The sequence below is a fragment of the Primulina tabacum genome, chromosome 2 (genome assembly GCF_025594145.1).
Source record: "Primulina tabacum isolate GXHZ01 chromosome 2, ASM2559414v2, whole genome shotgun sequence".
Classification (NCBI taxonomy): Eukaryota; Viridiplantae; Streptophyta; class Magnoliopsida; order Lamiales; family Gesneriaceae; genus Primulina; species Primulina tabacum.
The window spans coordinates 52,805,797-52,832,752 of record NC_134551.1 but is presented as its reverse complement, the minus strand read 5'-3'; the positions used below and the strand labels follow the sequence as shown (position 1 = coordinate 52,832,752).

Sequence of the window (26,956 nt, the reverse complement as noted above, 5' to 3'; positions counted from 1 at the left end):
ACATGTCTAGAAAGAAAGATGACATACAGCGAAGCTGCAGGGAGGACGAACCCCGGCCCGAGAAGGTACATTGGCGCGGTTGATTTTAAATGATCCCAGCAAACGGGCGGGATTTTGTTTTTCACCAAATCCACTTAAAATCATCCGCCAGTAAATTTTTTTTAATGAAATTACTTCTATTAACGTGTAAAAAGTGAAACAATACAAATATACTGAGGATCCGCAGTAATTTTTGACAAGGTGAAATTTTGTCGGGGAAACCAATACCAACGACGTCGTTTGAGGAGGAGGTTTTTGTACGGAGGCGTTTGAATAGAAAGGCTTTCGATTAAGGAGTAAAGAAAGTAAGATGGATCTGAATTTCCCGGCGGAAGAGAACGAGGCTCCGTGTTCAGCGGAGGAGGAAAAGATGGAAACTTTGTATTTAGCGGAGGAGAAAATGGTTGGGGAGATTTTACGGAAAGAGTTGGAAGATGGAAGGGAGGAAAGTCGGTGCTTAATCGAAGAGGAAAATCTCGGCGTGGGAGAAAATTTGGAAGCTTTGCAAAAAGAGGTGGAAAATGGGGGGGAGGAAAAGAAAGAGAAGGAAGAAGTGAAACTTGGCGAGAGAGGGGGAATGGAGATTGATGACCTAGTGGACAAGAGAGAGTGTGGGAAGAAGAGGGGCAAGAGACGGAAAGAAGAAAAAATTGGGAATTTTAGTGGAAACGAGGAGTGCAAAGCAGATGGGGCTAGTTTTATGAACTATGATGTTTTTAGCCCGAGAGAACCGAGGAAGTCTGGTCTGCTGGCGAAGGAGAAAATAGAGAAAGCAGTTCGGAATGAGAATCTATATGATTCAGAAGTTGAGAGAAAGCAGAGAAAAAACCCGAAGAAAAAGAGGTGGAGTCATGTGGGAAGGAAAATGTGTGTGAAAAGTGAGCCCAGCGACGGTGAGATGGTGAAAGTGGAGAAAGCCGAGGAGAAGCCAAAAAGGGGCCTGAAGAGAAAGAGGAGAGAGAAGAAAAACGATGAGAATGATGACAGGGCTGTGGTAGATGAAAAAATCGAGAAAAAGGGTAGCCATGCCAAAGGTCAGGGGAGAAAGCCATTGGAACAGGGAGAAGAGGAGAAAGGAGAAGAGAAAAACGACGAGGGAGCGCAAAATAGTGATAAAGGAGATCATTCTCTTCGATCTAAGAATGTTAAAACCAATGGTGCACTGAAGCGCAAGGGTTTGAAGAAGATTGATGAAAATGTAAATTGATTTATATTCCTCGAATTAAATTTTTAGCAATTTGTAATCTTTTCGTTTTTTCTGTTTTCTGTCCATCTGGCCAGAGTCATATGTATCATGTTATGTCTTTCTCTTTCATTTGACAGGGGAATGAGATAGAGTCTAACATGTGTCACCAGTGCCAGAGGAATGATAAAGGGAGGGTTGTACGTTGTACCCGATGCATAACAAAGCGTTATTGCGTTCCTTGCATGACTCGGTGGTGTGTAAAATCTTACTAGTCTAGTTCTTTTCTGCTGGATACGGCCATCATTGCATCTTACCTGTTGTAGCTTCTATTTTTGGATGGACACACATCTATCTGTTCTTAAGTTAATTATTGTGTTGTGAAATATGGAGTAAATTAGAGCGTTTATTAACCTTTCTAGTTGTTCAACTACGTTATTGTCTCATGCATGAGGTCTGGACTCAAAGCGTAAAAATGGCATCATTCAATTGGAAGAGTTGCACTTAAGCTGTTTCAAACTGTCCAACTGCTCTCTTAATAAATGGGCTTATACTTTGTTTCTTAGCATGCATGTCCACATATACTTAATTTGTTATCGTCCATCACTCTTTAGCTCTGGGTGTTTGTTGACCCCTTTAACTGCAGCAGATGTGATTGACCCAATCCCATGCTTTTCTCCTCCTGTTAATCTTCATACTGTGGACTGACACTTAATCTTTCTTGTTCACAGGTATCCTCGGATGTCGGAAGAGGATTTTGCTAAAGCTTGCCCTGTTTGTTGTAAGAATTGCAATTGCAAGAGTTGCATGCGACTGGTTGGGCCAATTCGGGTAAGCTTTTACACATGCTTTTGTGATTATATTTCCCATGTTTCTTCCAATTTTTTTCGTTTTATATGAATACTGTTTCTGTTATTTCAGACATTGAAGAATTTGGAATTAGAATATGATAATGAAGAGAAGATGCTGTATGCTAAATACATTTTGCGAATGCTTCTGCCCTTCTTGAAACGATTTCACGCAGAACAAGCATCTGAGAAGGAAATGGAGGCCAAGATACAAGGTATTTTCTGGAACAAATTACTTCAATGTGGATTTATTGGATGGTTCCTCTCTCTTCTGGTAAGCATGGAATCATTCATAGTATATTGGGATCATTCATAATATCTCAAAACAAGCTAGTACCTCGTGATTTCATTACAAATCTTGGGATTTTCTATTATTGTGAATGTTGTGAGAACTGCTAAGTTTCTGTACTGTTTGGAATACGTGTTTCAGAAACAGATTTTGTGCTGATTCAATACATGGTTTCTTTTTTTTCCCCAAAGTCATGACTGCTGGTTAATGCGCTTCTTTCTTTTGCCAATGAAGTGAAATTCTTAATAATAATCTAAAATTTAACTGCCTCAACTATATAAAACAAACTTAATTTCAACTTCAGTTGCTCTAATTATCTTACTCATGATAGTTTGTTTGAGCAGGGTTACCAGCCTCAGAAATCGAACCTCGGAAATCGGATTGTAAGATGAATGAGCGAATTTACTGGTATGTACGGGTGGTACTCTCTTTTTTCCACGCACTTCAAGTTTGCAAAATTGACTTATTTTTCTATGAATATATACAGTGACAACTGCAAAACATCTATTGTTGATTTTCACCGAAGCTGCCCACGATGCTCATATGACATGTGCCTTACTTGTTGCCGGGAGCTTCGGGATGGATTTCTACGTGGAGGTGATAAAGGAGTAGTCATGCATTATCCCAAACAGGAACTTGATTATATGCATGGTGAACTAGAAACATCTTGTCCTGAAGCTTATAAAACAGATCTTCTTGATTTAGATGGTGCTACTTCAGTAAACAATAGGACTTGTGGGGAAGTGACTGATACTATGACCAGGGATGCTATTGAGTTCAAACATGAATGGAAATGTATGGACACAGGTGCCATCCAGTGCCCACCCCATCAAATGGGTGGCTGTGGTGAAGGGGTTCTTGAACTGAAGCACATCTTTCCTAATAATCGTGTCTCTGAGTTGTTGCTGAAAGTGGAAGAAATAGCCCAAACACAAAATCTCGAGAACACCCCGCAAAATTTTGAGCAGGAGTGCTCATGTTTTAACTTTGTTGGTGAAAATACTGACAGGAACAAATTGCGCAAAGCCGCAGCTCGAAAAAACTCAGAGGATAATTTCTTATACAATCCAGTGGCCAAAAACCAGCATACTGATTTGATGCATTTTCAATGGCATTGGTCTAAAGGTGAGCCGGTGATTGTCAGTGATGTGCTCGAAACTACGTGTGGTTTGAGCTGGGAGCCTATGGTTATGTGGCGAGCCTTTCGACAGATTACAAATGTTAAACATAAACAGCTACTTGACGTTACTGCTATTAGTTGCTTGGACTGGTGTGAGGTAGCTTGGTTTTTCCTATTTTTTTATTACTTCAAGTAGCTAAAATCTGAATGCGAACTTTACTCGTTTGTGTGGTTTATCTTTGGGTTATTTGTCTGAGTATGGTTTCTTCTTTGAAATGGGCTCGAGTTATTTTATACACATTGGATGGTTTATATGATAGTGGTCAATTTTTAGCTGAATTTGTTAAAACTACTGAATAAAACGTTTTTGAAAATGTAGGCTAAAGTCATTTGCTATTTAGATTTTTTTAACTTGATCATTGTGTTCGCTACTAGAACTATATAGGTTCTTCATTTATTGTTTCTCTTACCCAACTTAGCCAACATCTTCTGGATATGCATGCTTTTATCTGTTTCAAAGTGTGATGCATAATACATTATTTCATGATATATGCAGGGTGATATAAATGTACACCATTTTTTCAAAGGGTATTCAGAGGGTCTATTTGATCCTAGAGATTGGCCTGAGATTCTTAAGTTGAAAGATTGGCCTCCATCTAACTTGTTTGAGGAGCGGTTACCTCGCCATGGTGCCGAGTTTCTCAGCTGCTTGCCTTTCAAGGAATACACACATCCTCGCAGCGGGTACTTAAATCTCGCTGTTAAACTTCCTAAGGAATGTCTGAAGCCGGATTTAGGACCAAAGACATATATTGCTTATGGATTTGCTCCGGAGTTTGGACGGGGTGATTCTGTCACCAAACTGCACTGTGATATGTCTGACGCTGTATGCTCTGTCACCAAGCCTTTACTGTAAAATTGTATAGTCTACACTTGTTTGAGTTGTTTAAATTGTCTTTCTTAGGTGAACGTGCTGACCCATTGCGAATCAGTCACCATTAAACCCGAGAAACTCAAGGCAATAAGAAACCTGCAAAAGAAGCATGCTGCCCAGGATAAAAGAGAATTGTATGGAGAGAGTTGGACATTAAATGCAACATTTGATAAACAGCAACCCAGTGACAGTGGACCATCCAGGTTGAGTGAAAAGGCATCATCACAGGTCTTTGAGGCTTCTAATTCAAGGAATAAAGCTATTAAATCGGCAGCTTCTAATCTTGCAAAAAGAAACACTAAGAATGAAAAACTAGATGAGAAGGTCTGCATTGAAATTCATATGGAAGAACAGAGAGACGGTAATGTAGAGGACCTGATATGTCTCAATGTAGGAAAGAATGGAGCTGATACCTCAGATAAGCAAGACTATATCACTGAGGCTTGCTCTATCAATGAATCTGATGGAAAATCTTGCATAGCAGAGGAAATGAAGAAAAATAACAATGCTGAGGTATTTGATGGTGATCAGCATGAGCTGTTAGAATCTTCTGAAAGTGTTGAAAATGAGCAGACGAAAGAATGTAGAAAAGATGAGAATGGTGCTTCAGTTTCAGGAAATGTATTAGAATGTTTTGGAGACAACGAGGGTGCTCTCTGGGATATTTTTAGGAGGCAGGATGTACCGAAATTGGAGGAATATGTGAAGAAGCATTACAAGGAGTTCAGGCACATCTATTGCAATCCTTTGCCTCAGGTAATGATTAATTTGGAATTGGTCTGAGGCGTCAGGAAACCTGTATTTTTAATCAAATGTTGTAAAACCAAAGTGGAAGGACCATAATTCACAAGTCTTTACAACCATATAAGTTAGAAGCCACTAAGAAGGTCCCGTGATCTAATTTGATTTGCTTTGTCTGCTACATTTTTCTGAAATTTGTAACTACCGTGTTGTTTCTCTGGGTATCAGAAATTTATTCCCCCAAACCTTTTTGTATCTGCAATAATTTATCTCACATTATAGATTGTCCATCCCATTCATGATCAAACTGTTTACTTGACAAAGGAGCATAAAAGAAGACTTAAGGAGGAATATGGTTAGTTTTTCCTGTTTAATGCATCCACTGTTTATGACCAGTAAAAAAGTACTTTTTTGTGTTAATTTTGCTAAAAGCTATGCTTACTTAGGAATCGAACCATGGACATTTGTTCAAAGACTAGGCGATGCAGTTTTTATACCTGCTGGCTGCCCACATCAAGTCAGGAATTTAAAGGTAAATTTGTTTGCGAACTATTATAATGTTTTTCTTCATTCAATCATCAACTGGATTGAGGTGCTCCACATAGATAAACATCCAACTAAAAATCTGATTCAAGATGTTTCCTGTTTTAGGGTATTGTGCATCTAGTTGAGTCTTATGAAATGACCATAGAATCACATTTTCTGTTTATACAAATTGGTGGGTGATTGGATCTTGAATCTATGTGATCAGTAATGTTACAAAGTTACTATGCTTTGGTGGTGTATGACCAGGTTTTGGGCAGGTTTATATTGAATCTTGAACCTGGTCCCATTTGCATGGGTCAGGAAAAATGTGAACATAATAGTTGAAATATGCTCTCGTTGAATGTTTGAAAAAATTGATGTTTTTGAGCCATAAATCGTGCTATTTATGATTCACTTGTTCAATTGCAATCAAATTTTTAGAAGGAGAAATATATAATTGTTGGATTTATAGGAAATAGTTACGACACTGAACCATTAGTATTAAAAAAATGTGGCGAAAATCTGTCTTCTTTTGAATCCACATATGAGGAGTCCATAGTCGTCAATAGCGCTTGTAGCGCTCGCTATAGCGTGTAGCGACGCGTAGTGAAGCCCGGTCGCTATAGAGGGCTACGTGCTAGACACTTGCAAATAGCGAGCGCTATTGTCGCTTTCGGCGCTATTTTGGTATTGCTATAGCAAGGAAATGGCACGCTATGTTGAAGAAAGGCTCAGGGCAGATTTTCCAAATATTGCCCAATTTTCGGCCCATTTTATAATACCTGCCAATTTTAGGCCCATTTTGCTCAAATATTTAGGCCCATTCTGCACAATTCCTACAATTAGTCTCTACAACACGTCTCTCTCCATTTCTCCATTTCTCCAAGCATCAACAACTCGCGCAAGAAATCTTGCCTTGCACCGCCGACGCCGACCGCCGACCGCTGACTTCTGGCCACCCCTTTGCATCGCCGCACTTCGGTAATATTCTGCTCTTTTTTTTTTTCCTTTTTTTTTTTCTGATTTTTGATTTTTTTGGACACCTTGTTGAGAATAACAATCTTTATAACATATTAATTCTATTTGCTTATAGGTTGATTCTATAATATTAGTTACTGCCATTTGATTATTGGAATATTGGTTATTGACTTAGTATTTACTGCCATTTGCTTATGAAATCAATTTTTGGAATATAACAGATTGATTCTATTTCTGGAATATTAGTTAATGCTATTTGCTTATTGGAATATTGGATTTTCTCAATGTATGATCTCTATAACAATAACAGAATGATTTTATTTCTGGAATATTAGCTACTGCCATTTGCTTATTGGATTTCCTCAATGTATAATCCATTTTTTTTCTTAATTTCAGAGTTTATAAGATATAAAACCTACAAGAAGATATGAGAAAAAAAGATATTGGATGGAACTATGGGAGGATGGTTAATCCAGACAAGATTTCTGATGGAATATTATGCAACTTTTGCCAAAAAGTTACAAAAGGTGGGATAACAAGGCTCAAACAACATCTTGTTGGAGGATTTAAAAATATAAAACCTTGTCCAAAAGCCCAGCATGTATTAAGCAAGAAATGAAAGATCATTTTGAAGAAAAGTTAGCCCAAAAAACTCTCATGGATTCCATGCCTCACTTTGAAGATGTTTTTGACATAGAAGAGCAAGGAGATGATATTGATCCACACGGGGATCCATCCTCTCGTGGAAAGCGGTTGTCATCTTTTTCTACTTCGGTCAACTCGTCAATGTTAATGCCCAAAAAACCACGGTCATTGGGTCTTATAAATGCTTTCTTTAAGCTAGACGCAAAGAATCAAGGTGGTAAAGCACCTCAATTTAATGAAGTTCAGAAAAAGTTGAGGTCTGATGCAGTCCAAAAATTTGCAAGGTGGATGTATGATGCCGGGATCGCATTCAATGCGATCAAATAGGACAGCTTGAAGCCAATGATGAAGCAATTGGACAATATGGTCTTGGGATGAAATCATCTAATTACCATGAGGTGAGAGAACCACTTTTAAAGGAGGAGACCAACCTATAACAAGCTGATTTTGAAACAAAATAAAGAGAAGATGACAAAGAATGGTTGTACTTTGATGGCTAATGGGTGGAGAGATAGAAATGGGAGATCATTTGTCATTTCTTGGTGAATACCCCAAAAGGCAGCATGTTTATTGAATCGGTTGATGCATCTAGCTACTCTCACTGGTGAGAAGATGTTTGAGTTGTTTGACAAGTTTGTGCAAAAAGTTGGGGTGAATAATATTATTCAAGTGATCACGGACAGTGCATCAAATAATGTTTATGCGGGTTAGAAAATCTAATATACTAAATTACAACGTCTTTCAACTTTCGTTGATTAGTTTCATTAACTATCTTTTTATTCACTTGTTCTTTACTGGAAAGAAGTTGATGGACTAAATATCCAAACTTTTATTGGGTTCCGTGTGCAGCACATTTTTTGGATTTGATGTTTGAAGACATATTCAAAATGCCAGATTTGAAGAGGGCACTTGAGCAGGCAATTAATGTTAACGGATATATTTACAACCGAACTATGTTGTTGAACATGATGAGAGAGTTCACCGGCCAAAGAGATCTTATCAGGCCCAGCTAAAACTCATTTTGCCACCGTTTTCTTGACTATGAAAAACTTTCAGCAGCATAAGCAATTCAGAAAATTGGAGTAAAAGCAAATTTGCGAAGGAACAGACTGGTAAGCAAGCACAGAAAATTATTTTGATGCCTTCATTTTGGAATTATATCATTTATTCTATGAAAGTTGGTGGCCCATTATTGGAGGTACTTTGGTTGGTGGATGGGGAGAAGAAGCCTGCCATGGGTTATATATACGAGGCAATGGATAGGGCTAAGGAGAAAATAGCAAAAACCTTTCGTAATAACGAATATAGCTACAAAGAGGTTTTTGAGATAATTGACAACTTCATCAAGATTTGCATGCAGCGGGTTATATCTTGAATCCTCAGTTCTTTTGCTCAAATTCTAAAATAGAACAAGATGGGGAAGTAGTTACGAGGTTGTACAATGCAATCAGTAGGTTGACTTTTGATGTTGAGACGGAGAAAAAATACTTACAGAGTTGTTAAAATACAAACAAGCCGAAGGTCTTTTTAGGAAGGAAGTTGCAATCGAAATGAAAAAGGTTGTATCACCAGGTATGAAAATATGTTGCAAAGACAAGTTTTTTCTTATTTTTTGAAATAAATTCAATGAGAAATATTAAATAATTTTTGTTATTAACTAGCTGCATGGTGGAACTCATATGGAGCTTCGACACCAAAGTTGCAAAAACTTGCCCAAAAGATACTCAGTCTCACTTGTAGTTTCTCTGGTTGCGAGCGCAATTGGACTGTGTTTGAACATGTAAGATTTTATAATATTACAATTTTTATTTTCTATTACTGTCAAGTTTTAAGAATTTATTATCGTGCCACGTGCTTTGATAAACATAAATAAATAAATGCAGCTTCATTCCAAGAAAAGGAATAGATTGGAGCAAAAACGCCTGAATGATTTATTGTTCATCAAATACAACAGAGCTCTGAGGCGTGGATGCGATAGTCGTGATACCATCGATCTTATCATATTGACTGAAGTGGATGATGTCAATGAATGGCTGCTAGGGAGACTGGAGGATGAAGAGCCTGACTTTGTTCGTGATGGTGATGATTTGACTTGGCAAGATGTTGGAATTGTTGTTGGAGTAGATGAAGCTCCTTATACATTGAGGAAATCCAAAGGGGTCGCCTTGGCCTCAAAGGCGGCCACATCTATACCTACAGGAAGCTCGAAGACGGCCACATCTAAGTCTAGAGGGAAAAAGCAAATAGAAACATCTAGTACACTTAATTTTATAGATGATGATGATGAATTTGACTTTGATGAAGAAAGTGAAGAAGATAATGACGCCGAACGTTATGCAATTTCAAATGAAGAAGATGAAGATGAATTTTAAATTATGTTTTTCTAGTTTTAGAATTGAGGTTTATATGCTTTGAACTTATATATCGTTATTTAAGAATGAACGATTGATATTATATTTTTATATGCTTGTTACGCTTTACTTTCAAATAGTCCTTGCTACTCGATTCGTTATGCGTTATAGCCACGGGCAACCTCTGTGCTGCGGGGCGCTACGCGCGATTGACAACTATGGAGAAGTCTTAGGAGTACCCAATCAGTTTTGAAACTACTACATTCTTGAAGCAAAATATGACGACCATATACATCAGAGCTTGAAGCAATACGTCTATGTATATAAAATGTATACTGCAGATTTTAGAAGAAAATTAGCGCTGGAGGACGACTAAGAACTAAGAGACTGAAATTCTTCCATCACTTTAAACCATCAAATCACAAGATAGAAATATTACTTAATTTCCAAGAACTAACTCTAAAAAATTCTGCACTTCTCCTCAAGTAGGGTGATAGATATTAATATTACCAACTTGCAACTCACTTTTCAAAGGTCAAGAGAATGTTGTGGTAAGAACATCTGCATTTGGTGAATTGATGTATAAAGAGTTCCTCGACTTTGCTATATAACTTTCGTTTGAATTGCCAATAAGTTTCCACGTTTGTTCGATCATGATTATTGATGAATTGGGTTTTCGGTAATTCTTATAATGGGTTGATTTAATGAATGCTAATAGGTTCAGTGGCTGGGATACCCATTTCATTGAATATTTTCTTTAACCACAGTCATCTACAATTCCGACTAGCTTTGATTTCAAGTTCTGCGCTACTTCACAGAGGCTACCCAATCAGTCTTTGCAAAATCAACTTCGTAGTTGAGTTTGTTATTGAAATGCAATCCTCTTTCTGGTGTCATCTTGAGATACTTGAGTATGCAATAGACGACTGCCTCCTTTGTGTTCTTTAGTGACTGATCTTGGGTTAATTTACAACACTCACCGGATAACTAATATCTGGACTTATGCAGGGTAGATTGAAGAATTCTCACTTGTCTCTGTGAACGACCTTTGTCCTCTGGTGCACTAACTTCATTGATTCCAATTTTTGTTTTAGAGTCATAGGAGTGTTTTTTTTTTTAGAAGAAACTTTTATTTATTGATAGAAGTAGTTTTACATAATAAGCAGACGAGAATTCCGCAGAATGGGTTTATCAACCTGATGAAAAACATCACAATATTAATCTCATGCAAAAACAAAATTCCAGTCCCTAATCAAATCTGAAACAGACAAATGACTGAATTCTTTAATATTTGTTGTCCAAATAGCCACCCTGAACTTGATCTTCTCTCACACCTGCTTACCATTCTCGTACTCATCTTTGAAGATTCTGTTATTTCTTTCTAGCCAAATAGACCAAAACGTACAATGAACCACCAAGTACCAGAATATTCTCTTGTTTGTGCTCCAACTTTCTCCCGGCTCAATAACAAATGAGCATGCTGCCCTATGTGGTAAAACATAATAAAGACCCAATTCCAGCTGAATTTTTGTCCAAATTCCCCTTGGGAAAGAGCAATGGAGCAACAAGTGATCCTGATTTTCTTCTTCATTTCGACACAACGTATACCAATGCGGACTCAACACACAAGTAGGCCACCTTCGCTGCACTGAATCACAAGTCGTAGTCTTCCCAATGCCACGATCCACGAGGAAATTTGAACTTTTTTAGGGATAGGTACTTTCCAGATGTTTGCTTGGCACGCGAAGAAAGGAAAAGAAGAATGTGGAAAGAATGAATTGTAAAAGATTTGACCGAGAAAAAACCCGAACCCCCAACCAAATTCTGAAATCTCCCATTCCCCTTTCTAATCTAACCGAATCTAGAACTCCCAAAAGATCAGCAAGCTCACTCAATTCCACCTCATTTAAATCTCTTCTAAATCGCACATCCCACTGAGTGGAAAGAACACTGGACTCCACTGCCAAGAAATTGTTTATTGGTTTATTAGTTGATGTACAAATCTGAAAAATAGATGGAAACCTCTCTTTGAACGATTGACTCCCCCCTCCACACATCTTCCCAAAATCTAATGATATTACCCTCTCTTACCACCCCTCCTACCATTTTCTGAAACGCCATATAAGTACGAGAGATGAATTTCCAGGGGCTTCTAAAAGTCGAATTCCTTGTTAACCCCGCATCCCACCCATTATCTTGTACCCCATAAATGCTTTTTATTACCTTTTTCCACAAAGACTCCCTTTCGAGTGACCCTCTCCACCACCATTTCCCCAATAATGCCATATTTCTCAAACAAATATTCCCCAGTCCCAGTCCTCCCTTGTCCTTTGGTCTACTTACTATTGCCCACCCAACAACATGACAATGCTTATCTCCATATGCGTCGTCCCACAAAAAATCCCTCATTATTTTTTCCATTTTTTTCTCCACCTGTTTTGGAACTCTGAATAAAGACATGTAATATGATGGCATCGCACTCAACACTGACTGAATCAACGTCAAGCGACCACCCCTTGATAGGAATACCTTTTTCCATGAAGCTAGTTTCCTTGCCATTTTCGATAAAACTAGTTCCCAGGAACTCAATTTCGTAGGCTGCCCACCCAGAGGAGCCCCTAAGTACTTGATCGGCCAGTTATCTCTATTACATCCAATTTCCTGAGCCAAAGCATCAACGGGCTCTTGTGTTTGGTTGATCCCCAACACCACACTTTTCTCCCAATTAACTTTCAATCCCGATTTAAGCCCAAAGCAAGTTAGTATATCTGCTAAAGCCAATACATGCCTCTCTGTCTGAACCATGAACAAAGTATCATCGGCGAACTGAAGGTGGGATATCTCCAATTTCGCCCTCCTTCTCTTGAACCCTCTAACCTCATCCATTCCCTTGGCCTTATCTACCCTTTTTCCCAAAACATCAACGACCAAATTAAAAAGAAAAGAAGATAGAGGATCCCCTTGTCTAAGTCCCCTTTCCCCTTTGATTTTTCCCCTCGGCCTACCGTTAATGAATATCGAGAAAGAGACATTTGAAACACAGGCCATCATCCACTTCCTCCATCTCACACCAAATCCTTTCATTCGCAGCACATAATCCAGAAATCCCCAGTCGACATTATCATAGGCTTTTTCTAAATCAACTTTGAAAACCCACCCTTTCTTACGTTTTCGCCGATATTCTTCAATCGCCTCATTCGCAATGAGGCAGCAATCAAGGATTTGTCTTCCCTTAATGAAAGCACACTAATTCTCCGCCACAGTACCTGACAAAACTTTTTTCAATTTGTTAGTCAACAAATTATGGCTAAGGTGTTGACTAACAAATTGAAAAATGTTATGGCTAAGGATTTGTCTTCCCTTAATGAAAGCACACTGTTTCTTTGGAATTAAACAGATATAAGTTTCATTTGTGATACCATTAACCACACCGCCCTCATGAAATTCAGCGAACACTTCCGATAAAGCTTCTTTAACCGTTTCCCAATTATGTTGGAAAAATGCCAAAGTAAATCCGTCAGGCCCGGGTGATTTCGCTCCATCACAATCAAACACCACTCTTTTTATCTCTTCCATCGAGAAATCTACTTCCAGCTCCTCCGAGTCAAGCCGATCTATGGGACACCATTCCACACCTTCGAGCTCCCCCCTCCACCCCCATCCGATTTTCTGTACAAATCCCTGTAAAAGTTTATAATGTGATCCTCAATTTGTTTTTCATTCGTAATCACTATCCCGTCGTCCAATTCCATTTTATGTATTGTCGTCTTGTTCCTTCTGTTTGTCAGTAAAGAATGAAAGAATTTCGAATTCTGATCCTCTTTCTTAAGCCACTTAATTTTTGCTCTTTGGTTTTCCATTTGAAATTTCTTAAAAGACCAACTTTCCAATTCACACTTTGCTGCCCTTCTCTCCTCATTCAAGGATTCCGACCATCCTCCCTCCGCCTCCATTTCATCCAATATATCAATTCTATCTGTCAGCTCTTTATGTCTAACACCAACAGCCCCAAAAACCTCTCTACTCCATTTCAAAACTTCCACTTTGATTCCTTTGAAGCCGTTTCATAAATTTATACCCTTCCCATTCTTGACAAACCACATTGTTCCACCACGCCCTAACCAAATCTTTGAAGTTGTGTTGGGACAGCCAAACATTTTCAAATCTAAACGGTGCAGGTCCCCACCTCAACTTAGAAGTATCAAGTGTCACGGGGCAGTGGTCTCATGTATTTCGTGGTAATACCATTTGCCTGAAATTTGGAAATAAAGCCCTCCATCCCTCGGAGAAAAGAAATCTGTCTAAGCGGCAGCAAATCGGATGTGCCCTTAAGTTTGACCATGTAAACTTAGCATTCAAAAGTGGTGGATCATGTAATCCCAGCTCCTCTATCAATCTGTCAAAGCACAACATGCTCGATGTGTTGGTTGTGCTATTCAGTTTTTCTCCCATATTTCTAACCACATTAAAATCCCCTCCCAAACACCATTTATCACCACAAATGGAGCTCAATCCCGCTAATTCGTCCCAAAAAAACTCTCTATCTCTTGGTTTCACTGGACCGTATGTGGCAAAAAACCACCATTTTGTTTCTTCCCTCCCATTTATCTCAATGGACACTGAGTAATCCCCAATCAAGTTATTGCTCACAACCACTAGTCTCGGATCCCACATAACCAATATTCCCCCAGCACTTCCAACCGACGGTAGGAATACCCACTCAACAAATCTAGATTTCCACAAACTGGCCACAAAACGTTTGTCCACTTGCTGCTGTTTAGTTTCCAAAACCACTACTATATCCGAAGTTTCCTTTCGAACCACCGTACGAATTAGTTCTTTCTTTTTCGCCGCGCCTCTTCCCCTTATATTCCAAGCACAAATCTTCATAACATAAGGATTGCTCCCTTCGAGGTCGAACCTCGATCATAGTTAATATCACACTTCAATCTATTTAGTTCTTTTTTTAAGATCCCACCTGATTTCTTCATTCCCTCCCAACATGTATTTTCTGTACTCCCTTCCCCAATCTCATTCTCAACACACATACTCTTATCCACTTTAGCCCGACTGGACATTTCTCCCTCGGAACCCAGCGTTTCAAATCCCCTGACTGCCTCCCCTCCTAAAATACCACTAGACAACCCCAATACTGAGTAGGACGAAGGTAAGAGAAAGTTGAAAGTGAAAGATTGATAAGGAAATCTTGAATGAAAGCCTGAAAGTACTTGCCCCGCATTAGATTGGTCATTAATCTGTGGAGCCGTTGGAATTGGTTCGACAATAGCTGTAGAATCCTTCGACGGTGAGAACAGCCCCTTCGTTACCACATCATCATCAATTGATTTGAAAGAGGCTTTCGGAGTCAGAACTATCAAGCTCATTCTTGAAAGAATCCTCCTGCGAATCGTCGAATTCTGGTTCTATTCTATCAGCACAATCTTGACCCCCCTGCTGCAGGCAATCTTGAATGATAAATATTCCTTCAGCGCTGTTCCCATTCTCTTCAAATCCCCCATCTCTTTTGCTTTTTCTGGAATACACTTTCCCGCATGGAGGCACCCATGTGTATCTGTTCTTCGTAGCTTCCGGATTATTTTGATCCTCAACATCTTTACTCATAGAGTGTATTGGTGAATTTCTGAACTCGTCGATGTCTTTTGGAACAACGTCCCGCAATATCTTTAAGACTTTTCCCCCCAACTTAGAGGCTCCTGAAAGATTCTCTGTAACATGACATTGTTTCTGATTCCACACTGAATTGGTCCCCTTCATCTTTGAATTCCCCTGCGCACCAAGAATTGTTATTCCATTGCCTTCATTCCCAATTGTAGCCTTTTTGTCCTTTGTGGCCACGTTTTGCATCAAAGTTGCCTTCGCATCTTTCTGTCCACCAGTAGACCCACATGTTGGCACGTCCTTCCGCACCGTAATTCTTTCCACATTTTGGTTGCCCCAGCCCGCCAATGATTTCTTGCCATTCACTAGTACTTGTGCATAAGTTTGACGTTCGTACAGTTCGTATGCTTTGGAGTCAAACGAGTCTACCCGAATTCTGATCTCTATGCTTTCCCCCTCAATCGAAATAGTCATCTTATTATTAATAAAACCTCATGCCGTACCCTTCACCTTAATCTTAGCTGCCTCTTGGTCTCGGAAATGCTCTGTATCATTGCTAATATCCAGTAACCCTCCTGCATTGATTCCCAATAATCGAAAAGGTATCTCTCGACCATAGGTTCCAGGGTAGCACCGATATACTAAGCCAGCTGTTATAACATTTGTCTACCGCATCTATTGAGTTGATATCCTGTCTCCATGCCTCAAACATCAAGCAAACCCCACCGTCAAAGAATCCTCTATGCAGATTTAAGAAGTATGAGAATTCCTCTAAATTCGATGGCCACCATACCGCTTTATTCGCTTGAAATGGAAACAATTCGATGACTGAGTTTGGTGAATTCCGGAGGACTGCTCGAATGCAATCCCAAGATAAATTCACCTTATTTTTTGTAACAATGAGTGATTCGTTCCACTTCAAATCCTTTTTAGCCCTAATGATGTCCTCTTTAACTGCCATTGGCCCTCGATCACGATTCGTTTGTGTTGATTTATCTTTGCAATTCTCTGTCTCTTCTCAACGTATTGTAATCATGACGATGGTCATGCTGAATAACCCTTCTTCGGTAGTTCCCTGACAGTAGCTTACCCATACTATCTGAAATGTTCTTCTATCCCCCTGTTTTGAATCCACTCGGCACAATTGTGATCTGTTTTTTGCCTTTCGGTCCGACTTTGTTAACCTCAACAAAACTTCCACGTTTGTTAGTGAATCTTTGTACCGTGAAAACCGCATTTCTTCCTCTGTAACGATAAAACTTGGTGCCTGTCCCGGAGTTTTCTGAGAAATCCTTGAGTCTCAATCTTAACCACCTTGCTTCCTCCCTATCGAAATCCATCATGTAGCTCGTTCTTCTAGTTCTTTCAGCCCACCATACCGAACTGCCCTCATTTCCCAACCTTAAAATAAAAACTTTGTGTTCAATCTTGATAACTTCATCCACGCTCCATTTACTTGGGGTATTCATAGCGACCAACCCAGCGTTTTTCTTGAATAAAAACCACGTGAACGGAAGCAACGAAGCCAAATTCTGATGAAATTACAGCTAGACTACGAGAAAAGGTGAGAAAGTGATGGCCGTCGACGGCCGACGGCCGGCGCCGGTAGCGGAGAAAGGTGCGATCAAACTGAGTCAGGATAATAGGATGGTAATAGAATAGTTGAAGAAGCCGATGGTTCGGTTTTTGAAAAAAGGAGAGCATTTTCAGAAAATTCTCTCCCTAGGGTTTTTTTTTATTCTGGGAACAAACTTACAGTAATGAGTAGAGTCATAGGAGTTTTAGTCGGTTTACAACACATGATTCCAGTTTATTTGAGTAAATCAGGCACATATTTTCTTTAAGAGATAGAGATGCTTTTCCTTGTTCGAGCCACTTCCATCCATAGAAAAATATGAGATTTCATGTCTTTTATCTCAGATACCTTCATGAGGAATTTCATGAGTTTTTCCATTTCTCAAAACAATAACGTCAACATACACTATTAGGACAAATATGAGTGATCCATATCTCTTCCTAACTTTTAGAAAATCTGCGAAACTAGGCACATGGATAATGCATTAATCAATGCAAGGACTTCTTATGTTTGCAGACTTTGTTGGTTGTAATAGGCAATTTAATATGAGGAAGAATTACCAAATACATTTCTTTTCAGAGGTATCTATTGAGAAATGAATTTTTCACGTCTAATTAATAAATAGGCCAAGCCTAAGATGTCAAAGAAAGAACTTGGATAGTGTTGAACTTTGCGGAGCAAAGTCAATCCTCTAAGCTTGGGTGAACCCTTTGGCAACTAGGTAGGTATTGAATCTTCTCAGATGTCCATCTGCTTTGTTTGGTATTGATGATGACAAAGCTCCGGGTCCGGATGGTTTTGGTTCTGCTTTCTTCAAAAAATCGTGGGATATTGTGGGTGATGATGTGGTTTCAGCTGTGGGAGAGTTCTTTCGGTCTGGTAGACTGTTGAAGCAGTGGAGTCATGCTTCCATTGCTCTTGTTCCTAAATCTGACCACGCTACTACAGTCACTGACTTCAGGCCGATATCTTGTTGCACAATATTTTACAAGATTATTGCCAAGATCTTGGCAAACATATTGGGGACAGTGATTTCTCCGCTTATCAGTCAGGCTCAGGGTGCATTTGTCCCAAGTAGATCTATTGTTGAGAACATCCACTTGGCTCAGGAGATGCTGAAACATTATGCTAGGAAGCGCACTTCTCCTAGATGCATTATGAAGATTGATTTGCAGAAAGCCTATGACACAGTCCACTGGGAGTTCCTTCGTGATGCCCTTCGGTTCTTGAACTTCCCTTCCATGTTTATTTCATGGATCATGGAGTGTGTTTGTGCTACATCATTCTCTATCTCCTTTAACGGCCAAATTCATGGGTTCTTTAAAGGTGCTAGAGGATTGAGGTAGGGGGACCCTTTATCCTCTTTTCTATTTGTCATTTGTATGGAGATTCTTTCCAGGTCTCTTATTTGGGCTTCTCGGTCGCCAGATTTCAATTTCCACCCCAGGTGCGCTCTCTTGCATATATGACTTATTGATTCTGTCTCGGGGTGATATGATGAGTGTGGGGATTTTGTGGGAGTGTGTGGATAGTTTTGGGAGGATGGCTGGCTTGAGAGCCAATGTGTTGAAATCTAATATCTATATGGCGGAAGTTAAAGAACCTGATAGGAGTGAGATATTAAGGATGTGAGGCTTTCGTCAGGGTTCTTTCCCTTTTCGTTACTTGGGTATTCCTTTGGCTGCGGCGAGGTTGAGGGAGTCAGATTATGGTGTCTTGGTCAATGCTATCTCCAAAAAGATCACAGCGTGGCATAGACACTCTCTTTCCTATGCGGGGAAGTTGGAGTTGATTCATTCGGTGGTCCAAGGTGTGGAGTGCTATTGGCTTTCGGTCTTGCCTATCACATGTGGGGTGATTGACAAGATTAATTCGGTTTGTAGGAACTTTATGTGGACGAGCAAGCATCCTCCTATTGCATGGAGTAAGATTTGCTCGCCGATTGAGGATGGGGGTTTGGGTATTCGAGATCTTCGAGCTTGGAACAAGGCGTTTCTCACTAAGACCTTGTGGAATATTCACATTAAGAAGGATACATTGTGGGTTCGGTGGGTGCATCATTATTACTGGAATGATGTCATGGATTGGAGGTGGAGGAAGGATGATACTGTTCTCATTAAGAAGCTCGTGGAGATCCGTGATGAGCTTTTGGCGCGTGAGGGGAGTTGGGATGCGGTGGTGGCTAGATTGTCGATTTGGTTTGGTACGACGAGGGGTTTGTCGGAAGCCTACAGGAGTTTCTTACCAGGGGCAGGTAGATGGCCGTGGAAACCATTTTTATGGAGACCACACATCTTACCTAAACACCGTTTCGCCCTTTGGATTTTTGCTCATGGGAAGTGCTTGACAAAGGACAGACAGCCCTATATCCTAGACAAGTCTTGTGGTCTTTGTGGTACTGTAAATGAAACTGCACAGCATGTTTTCTTTGAGTGTACAACTTCTACACAGCTTTGGGTTAGATTTTGGGAGTGGTTAGAAGTTCAGTGTATGGCGTGTTCTATGACAGGTTTACTTCGTCTTCTCCGCAAGAGATTCAGAGGTACTACCATGCGTGCACGGAGGTGCCACTCGGGGATAGCTGCATTAGTTTATCACATTTGGAATGCTCGTAACAGGGCACTTTTTGTCGGTGAGAGGCCGGATGTGGAAGCTATCTTTCGGAAGATTTTGATTCATGTTCATCAAACGCTGGCTTCTGGATGATGTTCATATTTTGTCTCCCAGTATTTGGATTTCATTCTTAGGATGTATCTATTTTTTGATATAACCATTTTCTTCGATTATGGTTTTTGAACACTGATTATGTGATCCCTGGGTATGCCCAGTGTATTTTGTATTCTCTTTATTTATCATCTATGATATGTGTTCATATAAAAAAAAAGAATAATATTTGTGCCATTTCTGGTTTGGTGAGTACCCTAATACTATGCCTTTGATTGCTTTGGGATCAAGTTTACCTCACTTTTATGCCTGGATATAGGATCGACATCCAAATGTTTTCAAGGAAATATTAGACGCAATTTTGAAATGTGGCTATTAATCAAGAAAATGGGTATTCTGAAATTAGGTCTCGAGATGGGCATCCTATTGATAAGATAGGTTGCGTTAAGAATTGAGCCCCCAGAAAATGTTTAGGGACATGAGTTGTGAACACGAGAGATCTAATTACCTCAAGACAATGCCTATTTTTTTCTTGGCCACCTCATTTTGTTGAGGTGTGTCAACATAAGAGCTTAGGCGAATAATCCCATGACTGATGGATTATGGATAATCACTAAGGATTGAAGTATAGTATTTCCTAGCATTTTGATTAGTGATTTACCTTGATTGTAATGATAGATTGTAGGGATTTGATTAGTTTACTTTCTTAACATAAGACTAAAAGTCTATATATATGTGTGTGTGTGTGTGTGACTAATGAATAAGATATGCTGAAATGTATTCTTTCATCATATTTTGTTACATGGTATCAGAGAGCACAAACAAATAGTGGGACGAGTGCGGAAATTTGAGTCACTTATTTTAGTGACATTTTTTTCTCACCGCCGGTATAGGAAGAAGTGTCGTTTGCCTATCTGCCATTTCCTAGATTCTGGTTCAGTGCTACGTCGTCGGCGCATGTGTCGCCGGAAATCACTCCGGCTTTCACTATTCTTCGTCGACAGATCTATTTTCAAGTAATGATTTACCAATTTTTCTTCGCAAAATTACATGTCAATGTACCTATCCACTGTCTTCTTTTGTGTTTTATTATCACTTATCATCATATTCATTCTCCTCTATTGCATCTCTCGATTCTATATCTATTCCGAAGACTTTTAATGAAGCTCTATCTCATCCTTGATGCCGTAATGATATGATTGAAGAGATGAATGCTTTGGGTGACAATGGTACTTGAACTATGATCAAATTGCCTGCAGGAAATAAGATTATCAGATGCAAATGGGTGTTTACAGTTAAGGTCAATCCTAATGGGTCTATTGCTTGATTGAAAGCCTGTCTTGTTGCTAAAGGTTGTGTCCAAATTTATGGAGTGAATTATTCTGATTTGTCGTGTCATGTTGCTAAACTTACTTCAATCATGCTATTTAATTCCATGGCAGCCACTCATAATTGGCCCTCACATAAGTTAGACATAAAAAATGCTTTTTTTCATGATGACCTTAAGAAGGACGTCTGTTTGTAGCAACCATTCAGTTTTGTTGTTCAAGGAGAGTATGGGAAAGTGTCGTCTTTGAAAATCCTTATATGATTTGAAACAAAGCCCTCAGGCTTGGTTTGGCAAATTCATTGAGCCAATTGAGCAGTTTGGAATGAATAAAAGTAGGTCTGATCATTATGTGTTTTACAAACAATTTGTAGTAGGCATGATTTTTTTGGTTGTACATGTAGACGATATTGTCATTACTGGAAATGATATTGCAGATATTTAATCTCTTAATTTCTTTTTTTCACAGTCCATTTCATACAAGAGATTTAGGGATTTTAAAATACTTTTTGGGATGAAAGTAATCTTCTTATGTCAAAGTAAATATGTTCTGGACTCATTGTCTGCGACGGCAAAATAGGAGGTTAAACCGTGTAGCATTCCAATGATTTGTAATCTGCAGTTCACAAAAGAAGGTGAATAATTGGAGAATACCGAGAGATATAGAAGATTGGTTGGAAAATTAAATTATCTCATTGTGACTCGTCTAGATATCGCATATTTAGTTAGTACTAGCATAGGGGATGTGCTATGATATGAATTATATAGAAAGTTAAAAATTCAATCGCAAAAACTTATATTATTAGCAAATGATAATAAACATAACTTATAGGAAACTTATGGATTGGAAAAAAACTCAAAAAAATGTTTATCCATCCACACACTAACAAAAAAAGACAATTTAGATGAAGATGAAATGATGCAGAATATATAAATAATACATCATATGTCAATTCAAATTTATAGTTTGACCACAATCATCTACTATCATTGCAACATCTCACTAAATGTATATCTTATAAATAAATAGCAAGTACAATAAAGAAAAAATGGATGACACGACACTTTGAAAATAGAAAGAAAACGACAACCAGACAAATAAATAAAATGAATTGTTCTCTCTTTCTTTTACATTTACTCATATGCAATTCTTTAAGAGAAATTTGATGTCAAATGCAATTTCAAGAAAATATCGAAATTTCAATCTTAGGCCTTTAATAATTTACAAATACTTTAAACAACGATTGCAATAAAGTTGAGCCTTTTTTGTGAATTTCAAATAAATTAAAGAGAGAAATAATGTTTATAGAATGAAATAATTTTTTTTTTAAAAATGAAATATGACATAATTAAATATTATAATGAAAGATAGAGAAGGGAAGAAAGTCAAAAGCACATAAACATAACCATAAAATATGGCTAATTAGTATTAATTATTAATTAATTGACTAAATGTGAGATTACCACATATGTTACTTGATTATGAAAATAAGTAAATATGTGAAGGGTAATTATGTCCATTCACAATTAGAAAATTTTTCCATTAACTACATTTTTATTATGCAATTCTTTGAGATAAATTTGATGCCAAAACTATGATACCAAATGCAATTTAAAGAAAATATCAAAATTTTCAATTATAAGCCCTTAATAATTTACAAATACTCCAAACAACAATTGCAATAAGGTGGAGCCTTTGTGAGTTTTAAAGAAATTAAAAAAAGAAAAAATGGTTATAGAATGAAATAATTTTTTTTAAATGAAATAGAATGAAATATGACATAATTAAATATTATAATCAAAGAAAGACGAGGGAAGAAAGTCAAAAGCACATAACGATAACCATAAAATGTGGTTAATTCGTATTAATTAATTGACTAAATCATCACATATGTTACTTGATACCACATATGTTACTTCATAATGAACATAAATAAACATGTGAAAGAGTAATTATGTCCGTTCACAATTAATTTTTTTTTCCATTATCGACACTTTTATTATGCAATTTTTTGAGAGAAATTTGATGTCAAAACTATGATACCAAATGCAATTTCAAGAAAATATCAAAATTTTTAATCATAAGCCCTTAATAATTTACGAATACTCCAAACAACCATTGTAATAAGGTGGAGCCTCTGTGATTTTCAAAAATTTAAAAGTAGAAAAATTGGTTATAAAAGGAAATTTTTTTTTTAAAAAAAATGAAATAGAATGAAATATAACATAGTTAAATATTATAATAAAATAAAGACGAGAAAAAAAAGTCAAAATCACATAACCATAACCATAAAATGTGGTTAATTAGTATTAATTAATTGACTAAATGTGAAATTACCACATATGTTACTTGATAATGAAAATAAGTAAACATGTGAAGGGTAATTATGTCCGTTCACAATCAGAAATTTTTTCATCATTCACATTTTTATAGATATATAGATAGATTGTGAGTCAATATATGGTTTCTCCAACAGTTAATCATTGGGCAGCTGTCGAGCAATTTTGTGCTATTTGAAATGAGCACCTGGACAAGATATCTTGTATAGCAATCATGGTCATACTAAGGTGAGTGTTTTTCAGATTCCGACTGGGGAGGATCAAAAGATGATTGAAAATCTACATTTTGTTATTGTGTCTTTGTGGGGGAATTCTAGTTTCATGAAAAATTAAGAAGCAAAATGTGGTCTCACGGTTGAGTACAAAATTAGAATATAGAGCTACGACAAAATCTTTGTCTGAGATAATGTGGGCATATCAGCTTCTGATTGAAGTAGGTCTTAAAACCTCAATACCAACCAAATTGTGATGTGATAACCTAGCAGCTCTGCATATCGCTTCCAATCCCGTATTTCTTGAGTGAACGAAACATATTGAAATCGTTTGTCGTTTCGTCTGTGAAAAGATTCAGCCAGGTTTGATCACTTAATGATATGTGAAGACATGAAAACAGCAAGGACATATCTTTCCAAAAGTTTTAAATGGAGTTCGGGTCGATTATCTTTGTAACAAGCTGGGCGTGGTCAATATATATGCTCCAGCTTGAGGGGGATTATTATAAATTGTATACAGAAATACTAAATATATAGATATGATTTACCTTGATTGGAGGGATTGATTTTAATTAATTATTTACCTTGATTGTAGGGATTTGATTAATCTACTTTTTTAACATATGACTTAAAGTCTGTATTTATATGTTTACATGACTAATGAATAAGACATACTTAAACATATTTCCTTCATATTTATCTTCATATTTTGTTACATGTCTCATAAGCCAAGCTTTGCGTGCTTTTGGTTTTACAATTTGGGCTAAAGTATTGTATTTTGTGTGCCAGTCATGCATAAAGGTTGCCCTTGATTTCGTCTCACCTGAAAACGTCGAAGAGTGTATTCGATTGACAGAGGAATTCCGCATTCTTCCCCAAAATCACAGGGCCAAGGAAGACAAGTTGGAGGTATGTTTTCTTACTCTAGACACACCTATTTCTTTATCTGGAAGATGGAATGTTTTAGCACTAGGAATTGTTTAGATTGCAGTTCTTTATGTTACTACTCCCATGTCTATTGCTCATGGTTAATTCTATTAGGAACTCAGAGAAGGACAAATTATATCGGATTATAAATATGGATTATAGCCACCTAATACTGAAAATTACAAGTAGTTTTTTTATGATTATGATCTACACATATACCGTTATCTGAATGCCATGTCCAAGTACATTAAAATATTCAAGAATTTTTTTTTTAATTTCTGAGATTGTTGTAATATCAACCTACTAAAAAACTTTAAATTTGATCTGTGGTGAAAGGTGAAGAAAATGGCGCTTCATGCAATTCAACAAGCTGTAAAAGATTTGGGCGGGAGTTTGTGATCAAACTAGAATTGGTATGCCTTTTTTTTCCATTATTGTCAAAATCATGCAACATCTGTTCCAAAAAAATTGTTATTTCTTTTACTCTCTCTCTATCTTCCTTTAATCCAAGGTAACATGGGTATTTGATCTGATTTGTTTGTGAGATTTGGTAAAATCAATCATGTATCTTGGCCGTCTTCAATCTTTCATCTCAATCTTATTGATGTGCATGCCATGTAGTATGCTATAGAGGCATTTGCTAAGCAAGGTAATATAACCAAATAAAAAAATGTTGAATCTATTACCAAACCTTGGCAACTTATTAAAGATGGACACATAATCCTTACTACACATCCTGACTAAATGGGTATCAGAGTTGGCTGACACAGGTTAGTGATTTATATTGCTACCAGGTTAAATTCTTTGAGCTAGTAACATTTAGGTTCTTAACTAGCCAGTTGTGATACATGTTGATATTTAATGTTGAGACTTGAGAAGTCATTATTTTTGGCTTTGTTTTCCACATTGTCCAGGAAGAGTATTTTATATAAGCGTTTTTGGAGATTATATTGAAGAACGTGATGCATGTCTTCATTTAGTGTTTTTAAATATGTTTACAGTTTTAATGTAGATATGGTATAAGAATGTATTGAATGAGTGATATCCTCCCTTAATTTTTTTAGACTTTTAATGGGGTAGAATATTTTTGAAATTTACATGGTTTATTAAATTTAATATATTTTATAATAATTTAACTTGCGGATATTTATGAAAAGTTAAATTAAAAGGTGATTATATTAAGAGGATTTGGAGGAAAAAAATCAATGTAATGTTTGGTTTTGTTTTCCGGAACGGGAAAGGGTCCTTGGGTTTGAATCCAAACGTCGGGATTTAATTAACTGGCATTTGTTAGGTACTCAGCTGTTTCTTCTGCAGGTCTCAGGATGTGCATGTACTGAAGTTTTGGCAGAGGGTTCGTTTTGTTTAGATACGATTTGGTTAATGGAGCCGATGCACTTATTTACCTTCTTCATGATTTTTTGTTTTGTTTTGAACCTAGTGTTTTTTTACGTTTATGCTATATTTTGTTGTTGTAACAAACGAGTTGAATACGGCAATTTAAATATTACATTTTCTTGTTTTATGTCAAAAAATATGATGTTCATCCACGGACCTTCGTGCCTGTTAAAATTGTACATTTAACTGATTAAAGTTATTTCATAGTTGAACACGGTGAGTGGACACTATATGTGCGTGTGTGCGCGCCCGCAATTCACTGATGCGTTGATCACCGTATAAAGCACAATTCCAAAAGGGGCTAAATAACATTATAATAGCAAACTCACGGGTAATTTGTATAGGGATTTCATATTTAACAATGTGAAAAAGAATCAGTGTGGATACATGGTACAAACATGTATAAAATGAATTGTAGGCACCAATTTCAATTTGGGGAGCTTTTCGAGATCATCCAGGAAATGTGAAGTTGGGCACCAGAAGATATTTTCATCGTGATTGATGCTATTCCTTTAGTCTTTTCAAGATGCATATAGTGTTCGATCCATTGGTTAACTAAGCACTTCCTCAACCGAAGTTCTCAATCGTCGAGAATATGATGGAAAAGTTATAACTTCATTCTTTTTATTGGTTTTTTGGTTCCATATTTTGTTATTTATTATGTTTTACATTCGATTTAATATAATTCCCTAAAATTAAAATTTATATTTAAAGAAGTATAAAATCAAAGGTTCTTTCGTTTGAGAGCTTTCTAATGAGGGATTGCTCACTTAAGTTGTGTTCAAAGTTTGCATTGCGATTGCTTAATATTACATTAGAATTCTTTTATTTGGAATAGTTGGCAGATGTATGGGTCATGTGGAGTCTCACACTTTACGTGATGTTGGTGGGAGGCTTACCCATTTGAAGATTCAAATGATCCGAAGAATTTCAGTGAGTATTATGTGCATTAAGAAATCCACGACAATTCGAAAAGACAACAAATAAATTTCACATTTTCATTTAAATCTTCGTACTCTTAAGAGAATCATGGGCGTTATGTCTATATTTCTCAAGATTGTATATAGGCACCTGATATCGCGCGTGTTTGCGTATCAAATCCTTCTCGGGTATGCATCTACATTCCTCCGCTCTTCATATCACATTCCATGATTATACTGATATTTCATATATGAATAACAAGTTACTACTAAATCAAGATTCGATTATTTACCTCAATGATCGCCCTTGAACGACTTTA

At 37.5% G+C, this 26,956-nt stretch overlaps 2 protein-coding genes across 6 annotated transcripts; both read left to right on the top strand.

The window, feature by feature from the left end:
- The first annotated feature begins 290 nt into the window (after positions 1-290).
- LOC142536909 (lysine-specific demethylase JMJ27-like) lies at positions 291-25,791 on the top strand. Of its 5 annotated transcripts, none has more exons than XR_012818478.1 (13): positions 291-1,237; positions 1,363-1,478; positions 1,954-2,053; positions 2,144-2,285; positions 2,704-2,767; positions 2,847-3,636; positions 4,036-4,365; positions 4,444-5,169; positions 5,437-5,509; positions 5,601-5,686; positions 20,325-20,528; positions 20,772-20,864; positions 24,181-24,302. XR_012818478.1 is itself a non-coding variant. In XM_075642316.1 (13 exons), the coding sequence occupies exons 1-12, from the start codon at positions 350-352 to the stop codon at positions 24,715-24,717; spliced, it is 3,498 nt and encodes a 1,165-aa protein (XP_075498431.1). In that variant the 5' UTR covers positions 292-349; the 3' UTR covers positions 24,718-24,731; positions 25,636-25,791. The 5 variants fall into 5 exon arrangements, 4 of the variants coding, with proteins under 4 accessions (XP_075498434.1, XP_075498431.1, XP_075498433.1 ...); XM_075642316.1 differs by lacking the exons at positions 20,325-20,528; positions 20,772-20,864 and adding exons at positions 24,655-24,731; positions 25,636-25,791 and having other exon boundaries at positions 292-1,237; positions 24,181-24,300; XM_075642318.1 differs by lacking the exons at positions 20,325-20,528; positions 20,772-20,864 and adding exons at positions 24,655-24,731; positions 25,621-25,791 and having other exon boundaries at positions 292-1,237; positions 24,181-24,300.
- Positions 5,693-9,674, top strand: LOC142536911 (uncharacterized). Its single transcript, XM_075642320.1, has 4 exons — positions 5,693-6,660; positions 7,054-8,874; positions 8,964-9,082; positions 9,186-9,674. Exons 2-4 carry the CDS (start codon positions 8,853-8,855, stop codon positions 9,672-9,674), a joined length of 630 nt encoding a protein of 209 aa, XP_075498435.1. The 5' UTR covers positions 5,693-6,660; positions 7,054-8,852.
- Positions 25,792-26,956: the final 1,165 nt, after the last annotated feature.